The following is a 23,889-nucleotide window of genomic DNA, read 5'->3' as shown; positions in this document are numbered from 1 at the left end:
TGGAAGGACTGATGCTGAAGCTGAAGCCCCAATAGTTTGGCCACCAGATGTGAAGAGATGACTCATTGGAAAAGACCCTGATGCTGGGAAAGACTGAAGACAGGGGGAGAAGGGGACAATGGAGAACTAGATGGCTGGATGGCATCACTGACTCAATGGACATGGATTTGAGATGGTGAAGGACAGGGAAGCCTGGCATGCTGCAGTCCTTTGGGTCACAAAGAGTCAGACAGGACTGAGTGATTGAACAAGAACTGAGTGCTGGTTATACAGAGTGGTCAATATGGGGAGACCCAATCCTTGCCTCATAAAACTTAGTAACAACCTAAATGGGAAAATAATCTGAGAAAGAATAGATATGTGGATATGTATAACTGCATCACTTTGCTGTACACCTGAATCTAACACAAAGTTGTTCAACAACTGTGTGTGTGCTTAGTCATTCAGTCATGCCCACCTCTTTGCAACCCCATGGACTGTAGCCTGCCAGGCTCCTCTCTCCATGGAATTTTTCAGGCATGAATACTTGAGTGGGTTGCCAGTTCCTTCTCCAAGACAACTATACTCCAATATAATATTTAGAAGTTAAAAAAAGACTTACATTCCAGTGCAGGAGAGAGGCAATGAACATACAGATGATATCAGACATCTACTTGTGCTATGAAAAGTAAAACTTGGTAGGAGGAATGAGAGTGATAAGAGAATGGAGTTTCAGGATGAACAGGGTGAGCCTTTTTTTTTTTTTTTTTCATTTTTGTATTTTATATCAGAGTATGGCCAGTTAACAATGTTGTGATAGTTTCAGGTGGACAGCAAAGTAACTCAGCTATACACATACATGTTTCCATTTTCCCCCAAATTCCCCTCCCATCCAGGCTGCCACATAACATTGAACAGAGTTCCCTGTGCTATATGGTGGACCTTGTTGGTTATCCATTTCAAATATAGCAGTGGATACGTGTAGATTCCAAGCTCCCTAACTAATCCTTCCCCTCAAAGACTGGACAGGGTAAGCCTTTCTGAAGAGATTTTTGAAAAGAGACTTGACAAAAGGGAGGGTTGAGTCACAGGTCTCTCTGTAGGAATCCAGTTACAGGCAGAGAGGCAAACAAGTACCAAGACCCTGAGTCAGAGGTGGGTTTTGTGTTTCAAAGGACAGCCAGAGACCCGTGTGCTCACCATTCAATAGGAGAGGAGGGAGGAGCCAGGTCATCTATTCTGGGTATAACAGGAAGCCATTGGAGTCTAGTTTCCAGTGTCATAAATCTAACCTAGAGTTTTGATCAACTAACTATCTTGATTAAATACCATCCAGCAGAGAATGGCAATCTATTTATACAGCACCGCCACCCTCCACTGCCACCACAAAAGTAGCTTCCAGTTTTACCTTCAATAAAAAGAAATTCCCATCCCTGTTGACAGCTAGGGAAACCTACAGCCATTCTTTGGAAATATACAGCTACTTTGTTATTGTTGTTGTTTAATTGTCAAATCATGTCCATCTGTTTTGCAACCCCTTGGACTGTAGCCCACCAGGCACCTTTGTTCATGGGATTTTGCAGGCAAGTTTACTGAAGTGGATTGGCAGCTCCTTCTCCAGGGGATTTTCCTGATCCCAGTATTGAACCCTTGTCTCCTGTATTGGCAGGCAGATTCTTCACCACTAAGCCACCTGGGAAACCCATATGGCTATGGATTGTTGTTGTTATTCAGTCTCCATATGGCTATGGTTGTAGTTTTATTCAGTCTCCTAGTCGTGTCCACCTCTTCGTGACCCCATGGACTGCAGCACACCAGGCTTTCCTGTCCTTCACCATCTTCTGGAGTTTGCTCAAACTCATGTCCATTGAGTCAGTGATGCCATCCAACCATCTCAGCCTCTGCTGTCCCCTTCTCCTCCTACCTTTAATCTTTCCCAGTATCAAGGTCTTTTCTAATGAGTCGGCTCTTCGAATCAGGTGGCCAAAGTATTGGAGTTTCAGCTTCAGCATCAGTCCTTCCAATGAATATTCAAGATTGATTTCTTTATGATTGACTGGTTTGATCTCCTTGCAGTCTAAGGGACTCTCAAGAGCCTTCTCCAGCACCACATATCAAAAGCATCAATTCTTTGGCACTCAGCCTTCATTATGGTCCAACTCACATCCATACATGACTACTGGAAAAACCATAACTTTGACTATATGGACCTTTACTGTCAAAGTCTTGTCTCGGCTTTTTAATACGCTGTATAAGTTTGTCATAACTTTTCTTCCAAGGAGCAAACACCGTTTAATTTCATGGCTGCAGTCACCATCTGCAGTGATTTTGGAGCCCAAGAAAATAAAGTCTGTCACCGTTTCCACTGTTTCCCTATACATAGCTATTTAGAAGCCATGAATTCCAGACATAAAACACTGGACTGTATCTAACACTGAAAAATACCTGTTCAATTTCAAACAAGCTATTCCTCCCTTTAAAACAGAAAAATCATTCTTCCCCTTAATAAATAGACAAAAGCCAATGATCATGTAAACAACCGTCATTTTAAGCACCATGAAGAATCCTTTCCAAACTTCAGATACTGTCAGGCTACATGGGTTGCATGACAGGACTGGGTATTTTAGAAAGTATACATCTAAAATTACTCTTTCTAGGAGGACAGGAGTAATGTGCTTGCAATTATTGTTTCTTTTATTTATTTATTTAAATTACTTGTTATTATAGTTGCTTTAAAATGTTCTGTTAGTTTCTACTGTAAAGCAAAGTGATGCAGTTATACATAAATCCCCTCCCTTTTGGACTTCCTTCCCATTTAGGTCACCACAGAGCTCTGGGTGGAGTTCCCTATGCTCTACAGAATATTCTCATTACTTATCTATTTTATACATAATATCAATAGTGTATATAGTTCAATTCCAATCTCACAATTCCCCCCCACCCCTGTGCCTTTTTCCCTTGGTATCCATACATTTGTTCTCTACATCTGTGTCTCTGTTTCTCTTTTGCAAATAAGATCATCTATACCATTTTTCAGAGAAGGAAATGGCAACCCACTCCAGTATTCTTGCCTGGAGAATCCCATGGACAGAGGAGCCTGGTGGGCTCCTGTTCATGGGGTCGCACAGAGTCGGACACAACTGAAGTGCCTTAGCATGCATGCATGCATTGGAGAAGGACATGGCAACCCATTCCAGTATTCTTTCGTGGAGAATCCCAGGGACAGAGGAGCCTGGTGGGTTGCCGTCTATGGGGTCACACAGAGTCAGACACAACTGAAGCGACTTAGCAGCAGCAGCAGCATACCATTTTTCTAGATTCCACACACATGTATTAATATACAGTGTTTGTTTTTCTCTTTATGACTTACTTAACCTAAACATCCATCAACAGAAGAATGGAAAAATAAGATGTAGTACATATATACAAATTAATATTACTCAACCATTTTAAATGGAATAAAATTGGGTCATTTATAAGATGTTGATGGACCTAGAGAGTGCCATACAGAGTGTGTGTGCGATTATGACTCATAGAAATATATGGCAACAGTGGCCTGCATTGCCTTTTGGAGATGCGACATAATTATTTGCTTAAACCCATCCCTTCTATCTCTTTAATCACCCTCATCCCCACTGGAAAATTCTCACTATTGGAGAGCCAACTATGTTGGCAGAAATGTCCATCACAAATGAAGCATTATGCAAATAAAAGGAAACCTATGTGTGTATGTGTGTGTGTGTGTGTGTGTGTGTGTATATATGGACAGAGGAGCCTGGTGGGCTATATACAGTCCATGGGGGTCATAAAAAGTCAGACATGACCAAGGGACTACGACTTTTCTTCCTTTATGATATATGCATATTATATATATATTTATATATATTTTTTTTATATATATATATATATATATAGGCTTCCCTGGTAGCTCAGACAGTAAAGCGTTTGCCTACAATGAGAGAGACCCAGGTTCAATCCCTAGGTCAGGAAGATCCCCTGGAGAAGGAAATGGCAACCCACTCCAGTATTCTTGCCTCCAGGGGATCTTCCCGACCCAGGGATCAAACCCAGGTCTCCTGCATTGTTGGTAGACACTTTACCATCTGAGCTACCAGGGAAGCCCAAATATATATATGATATGTATACATCCTAAAGGAAGAAAAGTCGTAGTCCCTCAGTCATGTCTGACTTTTTGTGACCCCCAAGGACTGTATAGCCCGCCAGGCTCCTCTGTCCATAAACATTTATTTGTATATATATATGGCTTCCCAGATGGTGCTAGTGGTAAAGAACCCACCTGCCAATGCAGGAGATATAAGAGACTGGGTTTGATCCCTGAGTCAGGAAGATCCCCTAGAGGAGAAAATGGCAACCCCCTCCAGTATTCCTGCCTGGAAAATCCCATGGACAGAGAAGCCTGGCAGATTACAGTCCGTAGTGTCACAGAGAGTCAGGCAAAACTAGACAATTTAGCATGCATAAACATATATATGTATATGTATGTATTTTAAAAAGGAAAACAGCTACTTAGGAGAATTATAACTTAGAAAATACAGAATCTTCAGTCTTTGTGTCCTATCACTAGTTTAGGCCAAAATCACAACTGTCCCAACAGCTCTGTAATTGTTCCACGTCCAGTTTTGTATCTCCTTGGCCAAAATCTTCCTACAGTGCCCTGTGCCTTCTTCTGTCAGATGGTGTTTCCAGACCCATCCTACTCAGAGACCTTGTGCATCAAGGGTCTCTCTGATCTGAGTTGTTGACTGAGCCATGGTACTTTGGATAAGATCTGTTTTCTAGTCTTTAAAACTGGAATCATAATTTCCATTCATTGCTTTGTCCATTCAGCAAACATTTGCAGAATACTTTCTGTGTTCCCGCACTGTACTGTGTGCTGGGGTGTGACGGTCTGCAAGAAAAGGATGGTTCTTGTATCCCCAAGGATGCAGCCAGGTGTGGGAGGCGGGAATTTAACCAAGCAACACCAAACTTCTGTGGCTATGACAGGGTAATGCAGGATGATTCTGGGGAGGCACCCAAGCTAAGTGAAATTTGAGCTGAGATGTAAATAATAATTATTGATAATATGTTAAAGAAATACAGAAGCCTATGTGAAGACCCTGGAGAAGAGAATGCAACCCACTCCAGTATTCTTTCCTGGAGAATCCCATGGACAGAGGAGCCTGGCAGGCTACCATCCATGGGGTTGCACAGAGCTGGACATGACTGAAGTGACTTAGCATGCATGTGAAGAACCAGGGGGACCCAGAGAATAGATAGAATAGTGTAAGCCCTGCAAGAGAAGACTGTCAAGAGATGCAGCTGGAGATTGAGGACCCAAGTCATAAGGAGACTTCAAAATATTCTGAGAGTTTGGATTATGTCCAGAAACAATGTGATGGACTGATGATGTTAATCACAGAAGTCCCATCACGTGATTAGTGTCTTGGAAGGATTTTTCACCTGACTGTGTGCTGAATGCTTTCAAGTGGGCCAGAAGGCAGCACATATCCCAGTTAGGAAGTTGTTTCAGAAATCCAGATAAGAGCCAATTTTCACCTTGTGTCAGCTTAAATTCCTACTGAAAGCAGTGTTAGTCACAGGTTTGGCTGTAGATCATTTATTCAACGTGTAATTCCTGAAACCCAGAGTGAAAGAATGAAGGGAAATGAGATCAAGAAAGGAGGGGGAAAATCTATAAAAGTTGCTTTAATGAGCTAGTTGCTGCTGAGGTCAACTGGGGCTCATTCCTTCTGGGAACCTTCCAAGGCATCACACGGAACAGTGGTTCTCAAAGGTGATGTCTCTACCCACAGCATTATCTGAAACTCATTCAGTCAGTTCAGTTCAGTTGCTCAGTCACATCTGACTCTTTGTGACCCCATGGACTGCAGCACACCAGGCTTCCCTGTCTATCACCTACTCCCGGAACTTGCTCAAACCCATGTCCATTGAGTTGGTGATGCCATCCAACCATCTCATCCTCTGTCATCCCCTTCTCCTCCTGCCTTCAGTCTTGCCCAGCATCAGGGTCTTTTCTAATGACTCAGTTCTTCACATCAGGTGGCCAAAGTATTGGAGTTTCAGCTTCAGTATCAGTCCTTCCAGTGAATATTCAGGGATGATTTCCTTTAGGATTGACTGGTTTGCTTTCCTTGCTGTCCAAGGGACTCTCAAAAGTCTTCTCCAACACTACAGGTCAAAATCACCAATTCTTCATTGAGAATTCTTCGTTAGAATGAGAACTCATTAGAAAAGGCAGAATCTTGGATCCTGCCTCAGACCTACTGAGTCAAAACTTCTAGGGACATGGCTCAGCAACTTGGGTTTTAATCAATGCTTTGGGTGATGCTGATGCCTTCTGGTGTGAGAAGCACAGGTTAGAGTACAGCTCACAGTTCTCCCATAAGTTTGGAGGATGGAAAAACAGGACATTTATCCTGATGCCCATACCTCATTGGTGGGTGATCGTCTCCCACTTTTCTGGGTTGCACCCATGAAAGTGAGTGAGTGTTACATTAGAGGAGGCCCTGAGACAGCAGAGACTCCTTTCTTGGTGTGTTTCCATGGCAAAATGCATGGAGCTGTCCAGCCTGGGGTACTGAAACCAGATGGATGGAGACACTTCATCACACATCCTGTCCATCCATCATGACTAGGCCATGGCAGTGAAGAGGAAGAGAATCTGAGGATAGGTGACACATTTTGAGAGAAGGTCATTAGTACCTGATGTTGTTGCTGTTCTGTCGCTCAGTCGCGTCTGACTCTTTGTAACCTCATGGACTGCAGTACACCAGTCTTCTCTGTCCTGTACCTGATTCCAGGAGATTGAAGAGAGCATATGAAAGAATTCTCAATTTTATGAGCCATTTCCATCTGTAATTGCCTTATACTTACAAGATGTCAGTGGTTATTTTCCATGTAAACCTCTTTGATAAGTTTTTAAATAACATTTCTTTGGGTTAGAACCAAATTGAGGGGAGGGATCATGGATCAGTGATAATTAGACATTCTTCCAGAGGAATTCCTCTGTCCATTTGATGAGGGATTCAGTGCTCTTAGCAAAATTTCAACCAAATAGACATTGAATGTAGACGATCATTTTTTTACCTACCATCCTGGACAGAATGATTCTGACATGATGTCTTAAACTTTGCAATCTACCCTTGTGATTGTTAGGTTAATTTTGCTAAAAAAAAAAAAAAAAACTTTGCTTTATAAAATCTCCAGCCTTTTGTTTTCTTAGAAAATTTTCTCACCATGAGACAGACATCCCTTATCACCTTATTTTCAATATATTTAGATTGTATTGAGTACACTTGTCTCAGAATACCATCTAGTGAAGTAAAATTGCTCATTATGAGAAGACCTATTGGCTGTGCAAATATTTAATTTGCAGATTGGAAACTGTTCATGATATGTTAAAGCTGGCCATACCTGCATATCCTAAATTAACCAACACTCCTACAACACTTTATATCTTCCAGGTACTAAGAATTATTATAATCTTAACTCATATTATCCCCATACCAATTCTATAAAATGAATCCCCAGTTTACAGATGAGGAAATAAAAGCTAAGAAACATTTGACGACTTACACAAGATGACCCACTTAGAAGCAGCAAAGTTGGAGAGTGAACCCAGGTGTTTAGCCTTTGGCTCTGCGCTCTTAGCTGTCACCCTCTGCTGTTTCTTTGAGAAACACAGCAATGAGTTCCATCTCTAGCTGCTTCCTGTTTTGATGTCAGTTCCACCTTCTTGGCTGTTTTATGGGTAAAGTAACGTTCACTATGGCTCATGCCATTTCAGTGTGCTTCTAAAATCCTAACTAACATAGACTCTAACCTTCTCCCTGGGCTTCCCAGGTGGCACTAGTGGTAAAGAACCTGCCTGCCAATGCAGGAGACACAAGAGAAGTGGGCTTGATCCATGGGTCAGGAAGATCCCCTGGAGTAGGAAATGGCAACACATTCCAGTATTCTTGACAGGGACATCCCATGGACAGAGGAGCCTGGCAGGCTACAGTCCACGGGGCCACAGAGAGTAGGACGTGACTGGAGGGACTAGGCACAAGCACAGCCTTCTCCTCAGTCCATTTCTCATGGTGGCTGGAATTCCTATATATCTATAACACATGAGCCCACGTTTCTGTCTCTAAATGAAGAACTCTGGAAATTGCAAAGCAGAGAAGATTAGCCTTATGAGGAATTGTGGAAAGAAGAGGAAGAACCCCCACATTTGTTAAATATTTAGTCAATGGTTGACGTGATCCACGTCCTTTCATATAACCTTGTGACTGCCACATTAAAAATCCATCCTACAATTAGCCACGAATCTGCTGAAAGAGATTTCTGGGTTCTAACACCTTTAGATGCTACCTCTCCTAGGAAAAATCTATTTCTTCTCTTTAAGAGAAGACTGGAATAATCTAAAATCACAGTCAGTTCAGTTCAGTCGCTCAGTCATGTCCAACTCTTTGTGACCCCATGAATCGCAGCACACCAGGCCTCCCTGTCCATCACCAACTCCCGGAGTTCACTCAAACTCACGTCCGTTGAGTCAGTGATGCCAAGTAACTTAACTCAAAACACTTGCTTTCTCTTGGCAGGTATGTTTTAAGCAAAGTACATGTGTATATTTTGCATAGGGATGGTGTTTTTTTTTTTTTTTTCAGCATCCCACAAAACTCATCAAATAAGCAGTTACTTAATCTATATATTTTTAAATAGGTACTCTATAAAGTCATCTTGGCTCCTCGATTCAACTGGCTTCCATAGTCCCCTTTTGGCACAGAAGGCATATTGATGTCAGGAATAATGGTCCATGTGCCTTCATCAGACTTTTAGAAAAAGTTCAATACCATGTTGTGTTCTTTATTGCCTTTAGGAAGAGCCTATTAATCCTCCCTTTGTCTCCTGTTAGAGGAAGAATAGATACTCGATGCTTTAAACCTTTCACACCCAAGAGTGGATCCCTGAAGATTTGCCATTACACAAATCAAAAACAAAATGTCACATTCCCTTGGTTTAGTCAAACTGCCACACTCCAGAATCCAGCGTCCCCCAGTGCAAGTCAACTTCCGTCTGCATTAGCTCACTGATATAATAAGACAAATCACCTGCTCTGGGATTACGTCCTCAGATGGTTCCTAATTACAAATCCTATGCTTTATTTCCCCACATCTGTAAAGCGTTCTTTGTGGTTTCCCATATGTTAAAATTCTTGAATTTCTTTAAATCACACCTTTGATAAGTTGCAGTGTTGTCTGAATTACTGCTGACATTTCTCTCTTTTTCAGTTCCTCCCAAGTTTGTGGTTCAACCACGGGACCAGGATGGGATTTATGGCAAGGCTGTCATCCTCAATTGCTCAGCTGAGGGTTACCCTGTACCCACCATCGTGTGGAAATTCTCTAAAGGTATGAAGTCACTTGGTTTGCTTCTTATCTACCAAACGTATGGTATATTCTATAGCAGCAGTCCCCAGCTTTTTTGGCAGGAAGAACCGGCTTCGTGGAAGACAGTTTTTCCACGGATGGGAGAAGTGGCACTGATGGTTTCCGGATGACTCTAAGGTGTTACATTTACTGTGCACTTGATTTCTACTACTATTACCGCAGCTCCACCTCAAGTCACCAGTCCTAGAGGTTGGGGCCCCTGTTTTAAAAGGCCAAAAATGAGCATTTCTTCCAAAGATGTTTCTCACAAACATATCCTTCCTCACCTCCACCAAGTGTGTACATCCTTGTGTACACCCCTAGTAAACACCTGAGTGTTTTCATTTGGGCCATGAAGTGTTGCTGGAGAGACCCTGTTGGGGAGGCAGGTTATTCACACACTGTTTCAGCACCTGTGGAAGCTCTCTGTTGACCACCTATACTGGACAACAGTGATCTGCTTGGAGACCCCATACACGTGGAGAAACAAATATAAACTGTCAGAATTACTCATTGTTGGAAATTGCTGCTGCTGCTAAGTCTCTTCAGTCGTGTCCGACTCTGTGTGACTCCATAGACAGCAGCCCATGAGGCTCCCCCGTCCCTGGGATTCTCCAGGCAAGAACACTGGAGTGGGTTGCCATTTCCGTTTCCAATGCATGAAAGTGAAAAATGAAAGTGAAGACGCTCAGTCATGTCTGACTCAGCCATCCCATGGACTGCAGCCTACCAGGCTCCTCCATCCATGGGATTTTTCAGGCAAGAATACTGGAGTGGGGTGCCATTGCCTTCTCTGAAATTATTTCCCCAGTATTTAGATAAGTAAAGTTAGGTGGCTTTAGAAGGTTAAAATAGAACTAGTTTGTTTTATTTACCTAGATAACATAGATATAAAACATCATCTGGGTATTATCTTCTTAAAAACAAACTTTCACCCTTAATCATACTTTCTCTTCAAAGGCACAGCATAATTTCCCCGTATCAAGTAACATTGTAAACATTACATAAATAAAAATGGGCAGTGTGGAAACCAATGAGGGAACCATTCTAGACATGGTAAAAATCATTTTTGTCTATTTTATCACCTTCTCCAGGAAAGTTTCCTTAACTGTTTGCTGCTGCTGCTAAGTCACTTCAATTGTTTCTAACTCTTTGTGACCCCATGGACTGTAGCCCGCCAGGCTCCTCTGTCCATGGGATTCTCCAGGCAAGAATACTGGAGTGGGTTGCCGTTTCCTTCTCCATAGAATCTTCCTGGCCCAGGGATTGAACCTGATCTGCAGCATTGCAGGCAGATTCTTTACCATCTGTGCCACCAGGGAAGCCCTTTTCCAGGAAGGTTTCCTTAACTATGCTTACAAATATATTGGAAATTCTCTTTCCTTTCTCATTCACATGTCTTGATTCAGTAACTTATTTATTAAGCAGTTGAAGGCCAATATGTATCAATAGGATAAATAAGAAAACAACAAGTAAATAAGTAAATAGTGACATTTTTTCTAACAATCTAAGGCTTAACATATGTAGCATGTTGCGCTTTCTTGTGGAAGTAACAACAATTGAAGAAAAGCAAATGGCATTCTTGCCGCATAGTCGGCTTGAATGTATTTCCTTTAGGAAGAAGGAGAAGAGGGAGGAAAGAGAGGGATAGACACCATTTTGTTGGGGGCAGAATCAGTTAAATTTGTTTAAATCCCTTAGATTACTGCCCTGCAGCATGCCACATACATTGTCCACATGAAAAACAGTTTATCCCAGAATAAAATCCTGTTATTCAGAATATCTGCCCAATCCCTTTTTATTTGGGGCCATGCTTATAGCTGAATGTTGCATTACATGGAAACAAACAGTATATATTTGATTTAATGTAGTTTATATAGATGTGCAGGGAGCTTCCCAGGTGGCACAATGGTAAAGAATCCACCTGCCAATGCAGGAGATGCAAGAGACTCGAGTTCTTTCCCTTAGTTAGAAAGATCCCCTGGAGAAGGAAATGGCAACACATCCCAGTATTCTTGCCTTGCCTGAAAAATTCCATGGACAGAGGAACCTGGTATGTTACAGTCCATGGGGTAACAGAGAGTCGGACATGACTGAGCAACTGAACACACAGCAAAAGATACCATGACCACACTGAAGGCTCTTGGTCTGAACTGGCCCAGGACACACTGGAACGTATCAGGGCAGTATACATACTGACCAGCAGGATGAGGCTGTGTGTGTCTTGCACCCTTGCCAGCTCGATAATATCCTTTTCTCCCTAAACTTTACTTTGTGATCAGATCAGATCAGATCAGATCAGTCGCTCAGTCGTGTCCGACTCTTTGTGAACCCATGAATCGAAGCACACCAGGCCTCCCTGTCCATCACCAACTCCCGGAGTTCACTGAGACTCAAGTCCATTGAGTCAGTGATGCCATCCAGCCATCTCATACTTTGTGATGGGTGAACGTTTTAATTTACAAATGTACATTACTAATGATGTTTGCAACATTTTATCCTTTGTTTACAAACCATTTCTGTTTCCCCTTTGGGGAATTTCTTATTCATGTTACTTGCATACTTATCTCCATATCTCATTTAGTTATAAGAAGATTTTTCATAGATTAAATAACCCTATGTCAGTTATGAGTGTTACAGACGTCTTATGCCTTCCCATCACTGGTGTGCAAATTAAATTATAAAAGCCTCTTTATCTTTGAACTTCATATACAATTTAAAATCATTAAAGAAAAATCAACAATTGCAGCAAACAATTTTTTAAAGTTAAAATTCCCCTTTAAATACATCAATCAAAGATAATCAAAGATAAATACTATAAACTCTTTTACCTAGTTTTTCAGACCTGTCCCCTGGCAAATATACATATATAGATCTGTAGATAAACATATAATTTGGAGTCTTTAAAAAATTGCAAGCACATTCTTCTTCCTGACCCATAATCTTTCTTCAGTTCACAATAGGCAATGAATGTCTTTCCAGGGCAGCAAATATGGGTTCAATGTGACTTTTTAATGTCTCTGTCAAGTTTACAGTCATATATCAATAAGTACATCTAAGTTCTCTTGCCTTTGTTAGGACTGAATTCAATGACTTAATGCCACATGGGTTTACTCCTTTCTCCAGTGGATCTTTCTGACCAAGGAATCGAACTGGGGTCTCCTGCATTGCAGGCAGATTCTGAGCCATAAGGAAAGCTGTATCATAAGAGGAGCCGGGTATAGCTAGGTCAGGAGTAGTTTTTCTCCCGTCAATCATCAGGGACCCACGCTGTTAACATTTGTCTCTTCTGCCATTCTACCAAAGCATTGGCCACCATTAAGCAATGGCCATTGAGGTCTGGTGGCCACTTCTGCATTTCCATGGAGAAGCAGGAGTACAGAGAGAGGGCTGTCACAGCCACCTGAGTCAGTTCCCTCTAAGGACCTCTCCAGAATGTGTCATAAATTGCTTCTGCTCACATCTCACTGGTCTGTTTGCCCCTCACCATTGGGTGTCTGCAGGCTGTGTCACAGCTAAATACGGCCATCGTGACTGCAACCCTAGCTACTTCGCTAAGTAAGAAGAGAAGGTAGACGCTTGGCAACCAGATGTGTCCAACACTACTGTTGGAATTGTGTTTGTTTTTTCCAGTTGTTCACTATTATTAAAGTGTCACAGTGACTTCCATCTCATTGGTCTCTGTATATGTGTTTATTTTTTTCTCTGTGGATAAACTTCTATAAGTAGAATTACTGGTTCAAAGAGTAAGTAATTTCTATAGATTTCCATACGTACTGGCCACTTGTCATCATTTTGTTCATTTTTATACTCCTTCCTGAAGTTTATAGTACTGCCTGTTTCTTATGATGAAAATATTACTACATATTATTATGCTTGTTTTTTTTAATATTTGCAATATAATGAGGAAGTTGTATATTATTATTATATTTATGCAAATGATAAAGATGTGTCTTAAGAAAAATTTAGTCTTGCTTATGGAATGTGTTTCCCATAATCAAATAGTCACTAAGATCTTAAGTGCAGTTCCCCTATATGTGACCAAAAAAAAATGAAAAAAATGAAAAAAATAGATTCAAGCTGTTTCTCTGAGAGTTTCAACAGTTTAATCCTGAGGCTGCAGAATTCCAGAGTAAATTGCAGTGGTTTAAGGGCAGCTATTACAGAAATGAAGCAGTCTTTGCTGAAAAATAATGTTATTACATTCTTGACCTTGGGTCTGGATTCACAACATCTAAGATATTCACTTCTGTCTCCCGATTTTTTTATTTTGTATTTTATATGAACAAACAAAACCTCTTGTCTAAAGGAGATTTAGGGGGGAAAAAAATCAAGGTTTAATACTATGGTGGGCCTCAACTGTGTGTCAAGAAATCCATAGCTAAACAAATGTATGTCATTTATTATGGAGGAAATGGGTTTCAACTGCTGTCCTGGGGACTGGGACATCCCCTTTTTAGCTGCTGAGGGGTGAAGAGGGGCTGCTGATGCAAGAGATAACTGATGCTCCCGCCCGTGGGCTGCCTGGACATCTTTAGCTCTGTAGTGTTAGTCACTCAGTCATATCCGACTCTTTGAGACTTCAAGACCACAGCCTGCCAGGTTCCTCTGTCCATGGGATTCTCCAGGCAAGAATAATGGAGTGGGTAGCCATGCCCTTCTCCAGGGGATCATCCTGACCCAGGGATTAAATCCACGTCTCCTGTATTGCAGGCAGATTCTTTACTGTCCAAGCTCTCTGGCTGCCCACAAATAGGGTTATGCTGACCTCCAGGGAAGCTTGGATTGTAGGAGGTTCCAAGGACAAGAGTCAGAACACATCTGGTGTAGGGGGTGAGAGAGCTGTAGGGAGTAATTTCCATTTAAAATAGGGTTATCAGAGAAGGCCCCATAGGAAGGTAATGTTTGAGCAGAAACTTAGAAGAAATTGCAGACAAACCACGTGCACATCTGCAGGGAGCTCTGAAGGTCAAGGGACCAAAACCAACAGCAGAAGTGGATTTGTACCTGGAATGTTCCAGAAGAACCAAGGAGGACACTTAAGCTGGGTCCTGTCACCCACTGTGGGATGAGTGAAAAGAGGTTCTGGAGATTGCAGCAGGTCAGATGGGTGGTTTCAAAGGTGTGGTTTCATCTGGGGGCAGTGGGATCAGCATCATCGTGACAGCAGCACTCTCCTTTCTTCCGCCACCTTGTGGACTCCAGAGCTGTTGGAGTAATTAGGAGATGCCTAGCGTTTTCAAAGGACCCCACTGGCCCTGCTGTTGAGAGCAGCCTGTGTGGGGAGCTGGAACTGTAGCTGGAGATCCGATAGGAGGCCTTTGCTGTCATGTGGCTTGGATGAGCTGTCAAGGAGGGACAGGTAGTTGATTTCTGAATCCATCTGGCTGGTGGACCAGATGTCGGAGAGAAAGGGAGTCAAACAGGATGCCTGGGTCTTTAAGAGTAGTGGAGGTGCCCCTTCCTGAGAGAGAGAATTGCCTGGGATCCATACTAGGAGTTCAATCCTCAGTCTCAGTAGAGATGACCCAATTTCCAATAGTATTAATATAAGCAATGATACATTTTCCAAGTATGCTAATTTTTTTAATCGATGAATGCTTTCTCCAGGTCAGGTCTCATTCCTTCCACGTTCTGCTCAGCCACTGCATGCCCCACTCTGGCATCACCTCAGTTCTATGTGAAATCGAGCCCCTGTTCGTCACTGGTCCATCAGCTATACACAGTTTTTCCAATGAGGAATATTCCAAGTTCTCTCTTCATAATGGCTTGCGTCTCACCTTTTTGCACATAAAGTGAGTTTAGCCGGTGGCAGGTGGGAGCTTGTATTATTTCCTGGGAGGGAACAGAAGTTGCCTGATTTCCCCGAAGAAAGGACTTTTGAAGTCCAGGGCTTCCCTTATAGCTCAGTTGGTAAAGAATCTGCCTGCAATGCAGGAGACCCAGGTTCAATTCCTGGGTTGGGAAGATTCCCTGGAGAAGGAAATGACAACCCACTCCAGTATTCTTGCCTGGAGAATCCCATGGGCAGAGGAGCCTGGCAGGCTAAGGTCCATAGAGATGGACATGACTGAAGCGACTAAGCACACAAATGTATAGTCTATGCCCTGATGTTATCCATGTGGGGCCATAATCCCCCAGATGGGGCATGCCTGTTAAATATGTAGATTCAAATTGTCTTTTATGTAAGAAAATTCATCTTGAATCATGTCTGTAATGATTTGTTTTCCTTTACACTTTGCATGTGTGTGTGTGTAACTTCAGAGTTTATTTCAAGTCACAGAAAGTATACCAACTAAGATAATGGAATGAATAGATTTCACTCTCAGAGAAGATGATGAGAGTTACCTGGCACCCATTTGAGTTGTTTAAGGACTAGTTAGGGTGCGGAAGTCATCTTTTTTTGCAACATTCAACAAAGTTATGGAATTATTTTCCATATTTGTTTCCAGGTATTTTTGGAAACCTTTTATGGTATTTAGCAGATTTCTGTCTTTGGTCCTTTGAGATCAGGAAGTCCTGCCTCTGTTTAGGAGGCAGCACAGCAACCTGGGTCTCCATTATGATGTCACTGGATCTCTTCCATCTGTCTTTCAGAGGCTGTCCCTTTATCTCTGATTCTTTTTTTTTTTTTTTTAACTTATTGGGCTTCCCATTTGGGGCTTCCCTTGTGGCTTAACTGGTAAGAAATCCACCTGCAATGCGGGAGACCTGGGTTTGATCCCTGGGTTGGGAAGATCCCCTGGAGGAGGGAAAGACTACCCACTTCAGTATTCTGGCTTGGAGAATTCCATGGTCACACAACTGAGTGACTTTCACTTCACTTCACTCCCATTTTAATTTGCTTGATATTTTTTTCATGTCTATTTTCTTGTCTTTCCCCCCACAAAATCTGTTCTCCTCTATGCTCTCTCCAAATTTGCCTGTATTTTTGTGATTTTACTTTTTCCTTTCTTTCTCCAGTTCTGCTAGCTCATTTCCTTCTCTCTTGAGCTCCTGCTTCACAGACAAGTAGCTATTGTATTCACAGATTTCATCTCTATCATGGCATTTTTCTGAGGAGATTTCCTTGTCTAATTTCTCTTTCTGTTTTATTCTTCCATCTTCCTCATAGTATCTTTGCCAGATGCTAGCTTCCTAGCATCAATTGTGAAATGATCAATTGTGAAATGATTGCAATTGTATGGTAGCTTGAGCATTCTTTGGCAATGCCTTTCTTCAGGATTGCACAGAACACTGACCTTTTCCAGTCCTGTGGCCATTTCTGAGTTTTCCAAACATACTTTAACAACATTTTCTTTTAGGATTTTAAGTAGCTCAGCCTGGATTCCACCACCCCCACTAGCTTTGTTTGTAGTAATATTTCCTAAGGCCCACTTGACTTCACACTCCAGGCAGTCTGGCTGTAGGTAAGTGACCACACCATCATGGTTATTTGAGTGATTAAGACTTTTTCTATGTAGATCTTCGGTGTATTCTCACCAACTCTTCTTAATTTCCTCTGCTTCTGTTACGTCTTTGCTGTTTCTGTCTTTTATTGTGCCCATCTTTGCATGAAATGTTCCCTTGGTATCTCAGATCCTCTTAAAGAAATCTCTGTTGTCATCATCATCATCATTGTTGTCATTGCCTCAGCTCACACGGTGAGCCAATTGTCCTAAAATCGTTTATTAAATAGCCCACCTTTTATCACTATCTTGAATTCCTTTATAGTCTATGGAAAAAATATGTCTGCTGAAGTCTGTTTTATCCTTCCCTGCTTGCACTGTCAGTCTGGCATCAGAACCATGCATACTAGAGGTCTATCACTTCCTACTACATGTTAATATCTCATATAAGACTCCTCCCTCCCTAATTTTCTTTTGTCAAAAATGTCCTAGATTTATCATATGGATTTGTATTTGCATGTGTCTTCTAGTTGAATGTTAGGCTAATTTTATCAAGTTTAAAAAAATTATTCTGAAAAATCTGGGAGAATGTAAGCAATTTGAAAGTTAGCATGGAGACATTCAAGATCATTAAACTACTGAATCTTCCCAGACCATATCATGGATAGTCTTTGAATTTATTTAAATCTTTTTATGCCCATTATTATTTTATTGGTCTCTTACTATGGTGTGTGGCAGTGAGTATTTATAAGCTTCTGCCTACTGTTCACTTTGATCCTCTTTGGTTTTCTGGGTGGAACAGAATTACATCTAGAGCCAGTGCTTCCTGACTCTCTGCAACTGTCCTTGTCTTTTTCCTCTAAGTAAGGGAAAAGTGGTCCTTAATTTGGGGGGATTCCTATTTTCCTGTAGCACATACAGAGGCTGCAATGCAATGGAATGCCCCCCTTTCCTGCCCGTTTCTCTTGTCCCCTCCCTGTGCGCTTCCTTAGCTGTAGCACATTTGTTGTTCAGTCACTAAGTCATGTCCGACTCTTTGTGACCCCATGGACTGCAGCATGCCAGGATTCACTGTCCTTCACTCTCTCCTAGAGTTTGCTCAAACTCATGTCCATTGAGTCAGTGATGCCATCCAACCATCTCATCCCCTGTTGCCCCCTTCTCCTCCTGCCCTCAGTCTTTCCCAGTATCAGGGTCTTTTCCAATGAGTCAGCTCTTTGCATCAGGTGGCCAAAGTATTGGAGCTTCAGCATCAGCCCTTCCAGTTTCCTTAAGGATTGTCTTGTTTGATCTCCTATCTGTCCAAGGGACTTTCAAGAGTCTTCTCCAGAACCACAGTTTGAAAACATCAATTCTTTGGCACTCAGCCTTCTTTATGGTCCAACTCTCACATTCGTACATGACTGCTGGAAAACCCATAACTCTGACTCTACAGACCTTTGTCGACAAAGTGATGTCTCTGCTTTTTAATATGCTGTCTAGGGTTGTCATAGCTTTTCTTCCAGGGAACGTGAGACCAAAGTTTCCTCGACTCCAATTTTCCCCGGAGACACCTAAGAACCCACTGCTATTTGGTGCACAATAATCTTGCTTTTGCTCAGGCATCTCCCTCTGTCCCCAAAACACTGTTGGAGGTTGCTCTTCTCTATTCACATGGTGAATTCACATTCCATGTGAATAAGGGACATCTTGGCTGTCCCTTACCTTCATGGTCCCAGAATTGTCTTCTTCTGCTTGGTATCAACCTATCTGCCAAAACCGTCCCATCTGGCCACAGACTCTTATTTTCTCTTTATTTTTAGAAATGTAAAAGCACACCTTTATTATCTCATGATTTCTGTGAGTTAGGAGTCTGGGCACATCTTAGCTGGATGCACTGTTTTGGAATCTCTCACAGAGTTACAGTTGTTGGCCAGAGCTGTGTCTCATCTGAAGGTTCAACTGGGGGAGGATCTACCTGCAGGTTCAGATGGTGGTCAGCAGAAGCTATAGACTCTTTGTCAGGGGCCACAGGGACTTGAATCTTTTGTTTAGAGATCCACAGGAAAAACATCTGACACTGGCAACAGTTCTCTGAATATTTCTTGCAGTGTGTTCAATTACTTGAAAGTGAAAGTGTTAGTCATTCAGTCATATCTGACTTGCAACCCCATGGACTGTAGCCTGCCAGGCTCCTCTGTCCATGGAATTCTCCACGCAAGAATACTGGGGTGGGTAGCCATTCCCTTCTCCAGGGGATCTTTCCAACCCAGGGATGGAAAATGGGTCTCTCACATTGCAGGCAGACTCTACCATCTGAGCCACCAGTGAGGCTCAGTTCCTTACTGAGAAAACATATGTACTCAATACACTTGGTTAGACTGCTCAGATGAGCACTCTGGAGCCTCCTCCTACCCCAAGGCTTGCTATGGAATGTCTCACCTTGCTCTTGCTCACACCTTCTCTCCCAAGGTCAAGGTGACATCAGGGGACCCTCCACAGTCCTCAAGGCCTCTGTCTCCAAATGCCATGAAGAACCAGTAACATGAGACAAGCTCAAGTTCTCAAGCATCTTGATTTTAGGACATGTTTGCTAGCAATGCATGTCTCAGACTTCCCTGATGAGTTGAGCAAGGCCACCCCTTCCTCAGCAGTGGAGAGATCTAACCCCTGCCCCAGAGATCCCCTGCTCTCCATTCAAAATATATGTCTTGATGGGGGCAATAACAGAGACCCCTCACCCAAAAAAACTCCCTTAAACAAGATGTTCATCATTCCCCTTCTAGGAAAGCAGGAAATTTCCTACTGGAATAACTCAGTGTGGGGTTAGGTTCTTATAGCCCAGCCAGGATTGTCCTCAGTTCTCTGGTTCCCAAAAGTTCCTTCCAAACTCTGGTCCCTTAATCCTGTTCACTGTGCCCTTGGAGGTTTGACTTTGCTCCTGACCTCAGGCTTGAGCCTCCTTCTTATTTTAGCCCCCCAGGCATTTAGCTTCATTTCTTTACTCCTGTGGCCACGTACACTGTGTCTTGAACGCAAGCTCACAGCCTTTGCTCAGAACAAATGTCACCTTCATACCCTGTCCTGGAAACTGGATCTCTGCCTTGGTCATCTGCTTGGCCTTGGACTTCTCATCCTGTCTCACCTTCCTGCCTCTCTGTCTGTCTAGCTGTCTGATTACTACCTAGAGCTTTAACCCTGACTGCTCTCAGACTCACCACCTCAGGTTAGGATATGCCAAGTCTCCATCTCCATGCGTCCAACCTCTTTGGTCCATTGATTTCCTGGACCTGCAGGCATCTTGCTGGATTTTTCCAGCAGCATCTGCTCCAAACCCCTGCACCAGACTCATCGAGGCTATGTAGTCACATTTGTCGTCCAGTACTCCTTGTACCCACTAATATGCAAATATGACAAGCTATATATCTTGAATGAATACAGAGAAAGAGCTCAAAGAATCTAAAAAGAAGAAGGTGAAACCTCCCTGGGGCAGAAGTGGTGAAAATAAACCCAACTTTAGGGTCAAGTGTGGTTCCTTCAGGTACAATAAAGGCAGTTCTGCCTGTCTGTTCCAGGTAGAATCAATGGGTCTTATTGAACAATAATGAGTTCTTGGAAAAGGATGGTGAGCATGTTACTGAAATGTAGGAGTCCAGCTGCTTGCCACTCAAAAGCCAACAAACAGGCCAGGTTGCTGGAAAGGAAAATTTTCTTTATTTCAGATGCCACCAGCTGGGGTGGGAAGAAGGCAGACATCTGTCCAAAGGTCAACTTTACCCCAAACCCCACCATTGACAATCAGTGGGCAAGAGATTTCCAGAATTTATAGATATAAAAAGGGGGCTCCAGGCAGAAACAGAATAGTCAGCTCTGACAGTCATCTTGAAATTGGTCATCAGTGGTCTGACCAGCAACATCTTGATTGTTTTAGGTACAATTAATCTTCAGTTTCAAGGGTGATGTGTTTTAATTTCTTTGAAGTCAATTCTTGGGTGGCAGATTGTGTCATGGCTACAGTCTGGTCATCATGTAGTTAACTTCTTCTACCTGGTGGGGTATTCAGTATCTATAAGATAGCTCACAAGAGATGGATCAGAAAATTATCTATAGCCCTTGAAGAAGGAAGTAAAGGTGCTTGACTTTGCTTAATGACTACGTTATTATTATTTGGCTTCCTTTGATGACTGCTTTCCTTTGTTTATATGTATTCTCATTTCTCTCATTACACTTATTCTTTGACTAAAGTTTTTTCAGACAAAATGCAGACTGAGGACTTGTGTGGACAAGGACCATAGGGTCTTGCTCTGTTTCAAGCAGAACAGAGAGGATGAGTGATCATTGTGTTGTTTTACTTTCTTCCTTTGTTGGTAGAATAAAACAACCAGGGGTGGATAACTTCTGCCTTCCTCTATGCTAAAATAAGTGGAGTCTCTGGCTCTAGAAGCTGCATCAAGACCACCATAGACCATGCTCCCTCAATCCCACACCCAAGGAAGCTGCAATTACCCTGAGCCTTGGTAGAGTCACCAGGAAAATGGACTCCTGGTCCATCCTGTGCCCACTTCTTTTTCTCCACTCCTCTGTCTTCCTTCTTTTTCATTGACTCTCCCCAGGAACTTTCTAACTTGTCCTATTGTGGATAGGAATAGCCACACTGAGGACACATGTTTGGAGATCTCTTTCTCCAGGGAGATGGTAACTGAAAACCTCATATAATCAACACAGCTGCAGGGGTGCCTCACAGCCCACCATCCCAATACAAAGCTGTGATGGCATCAGCAAAATTCAGCCACTCAAACTTTATCCAGTGTTGCATATCCCTTCAGCTAGTACTGAGTCACGCAGTTCATAGTTCCATTTTCTGATAAGTGAGTGAGAGAACTGTATTCCATCTTGAAGGGAAAAAAAAGACACTTGCAGTTTAAGTACAGCATAAAAGTTATGAAATCAGCATGATAAACTAGTGGACCACCAAGTTCTAACAACCCCTGGGCAGGTACTAGTGTAGGCCACCTAAGTTCACTTGTTTTCATAGGATAGGATTCTTTAAGATAGACCTAACAAGATTGCCAGGAGAAATATCAATAACCTCAGATATGCAGATGACACCACACTTATGGCAGAAAGTGAAGAGGAACTAAAGAGCCTCTTGATAAAAGTGATAGAGGAGAGTGAAAAGTTGGCTTAAAGCTCAACATTCAGGAAACTAAGATCATAGCATCTGTCCCATCACTTCATGGGAAACAGATGGGGAAACAGTGGAAACAGTGACTGACTTTATTTTTCTGGGCTCCAAAATCACTGCAGATGGTGATTGCAGCCTTGAAATTAAAAGATGCTTACTCCTTGGAAGGAAAGTTATGACCAACCTAGACAGCATATTGAAAAGCAGAGACATTACTTTGTCAACAAAGGTCTAGTCAAGGCTATGGTTTTTCCAGTAGTCATGTATTGATGTGAGAGTTTGACTATAAAGAAAACTGAGCTCTGAAGAATTGATGCTTTTGAACTGTGGTGTTGGAGAAGACTCTTGAGAGTCCCTTGGACTGCAAGGAGATGCAACCAGTCCATCCTAAAGGAGATCAGTCCTGGGTGTTCATTGGAAGGACTGATGTTGAAGCTGAAACTCCAATACTTTGGCCACCTGATGCAAAGAGCTGATTCATTTGATACGACACTGATGCTGGGAAAGATTGAGGGCAGGAGAAGGGGATGACAGAGGATGAGGCGGTTGGATGGCATCACTGACTCGATGGACATAGGCTTGGGTGGACTCTGGGAGTTGGTGATGGACAGGGAGGCCTGGTGTGCTGCGATTCATGGGGTCGCAAAGAGTCAGACATGACTGAGCGACTGAACTGAACTGAACAAGATTAAAATTTACAAAAGAAATGACCTTGATACTTTTGAATTACGATGCTGGAGAAGACTCTTGAGAGCCCCTAGGACAGCACAGAGATCAAACTAGTCAATCTTAAAGGAAATCAACCCTGAAAATTCATTTGAAGGATTGATGCTAAAGCTGAAGCTCCAGTACTTTGGCCACCTGATGCGAAGAGCCAACTCATTGGAAAGGACCCTGATGCTGGGAAAGATTGAAGGCAGGAGGAGAAGGGGGAGACAGAGGATGAGATGGTGAGATTGCATCACTGACTCAACAGACATGAATTTTAGCGAACTCTGGGAGACAGTGGAGGACAGAAGAGCCTGCCATGCTGCAGTCCATGGAGTCGCAAAGAGTCAGACAGGACTTAATAACTTAACAACAGCAACAGCAACCTTGATGCTGTCCTAGTAAGGGTGTGATGTTGTATCAGGAAGGAATTTAGTATAGGACATTAGATGCATGCATATTTTTAGAAGGAGGGGAGGGAGTCAGCTGCCTTTCAGGAACTTAACAAACACGGGAACCGTTTGCGGTCCCCACTACCCTAGAATGAAGTGGTAATTTGTTCTGGGTTTGGATGTCTGTTGTCTACACATGCAGGGACTGGCTGCTTCTACAGAAGAATTGTGATTTCTCCTTCCTTCCACTTCCAAGTCGTATTCAGGTGCCTCTCACTGGTGAAATATAAACCAGAATCATGACAAATCAGCCAAGAAAATGTTCTTCTCAGGCTTCCCATCCCTGGAATTTAGAGAAGAGTTTAGAAGTACAACAGTAGTGCTGAGATAGACAGGCACTCTCTGATGCAAACATAGAGACAAAATGTTGTGTGCGCATTGTGTACCATATGGAAGCTTCTTTCTTTGGGTTTGGGAATAGCCCCCCAGCCGGAAATTGGACCCCTGTCTCAGAACTGTGCCTCTGTCCACTTTGGAGTTCTTCTCTGGAACAAGACTCCTAGAAACCAGCCCTCTGTCACCGATCAAGGATTCCCTTCTCACAACCACACCTGAAACAGGTCCAGCTGCTGTTCTTTGGACACTTACTCTATTTATCCCATCCTCACCCCATCTTTGTGTCTACTTACTCCCTTCAACCCACCAACTCTTCTCAGAGCAGGAAAGCCCTCTCCCTGAGAAAGGAAAGTAAGTCCCTTCCTCAGGAGAACACTGCTTTCTCCATAAAGTCAAAAGGGACTATGCTCATTTTCACTATATTG

The 23,889-nt window shown here is 42.6% G+C and overlaps 1 protein-coding gene across 1 annotated transcript in view; it reads left to right on the top strand.

Moving 5' to 3' along the window:
• Positions 1 to 23,889, top strand: part of DSCAM (DS cell adhesion molecule) — a 692,286-nt gene that overhangs the window by 428,593 nt on the left and 239,804 nt on the right. The window contains exon 10 of the mRNA XM_070363231.1: positions 9,279 to 9,398. Within this exon, the coding sequence (XP_070219332.1) occupies positions 9,279 to 9,398 (120 nt within the window). The remainder of the gene's footprint in view (positions 1 to 9,278; positions 9,399 to 23,889) is intronic.

Source organism: Bos mutus, chromosome 1 (genome assembly GCF_027580195.1).
Source record: "Bos mutus isolate GX-2022 chromosome 1, NWIPB_WYAK_1.1, whole genome shotgun sequence".
Lineage (NCBI taxonomy): Eukaryota > Metazoa > Chordata > Mammalia > Artiodactyla > Bovidae > Bos > Bos mutus.
Note: the sequence above shows the minus strand (reverse complement) of the source record. Positions and strands in the feature narration are given on the sequence as shown.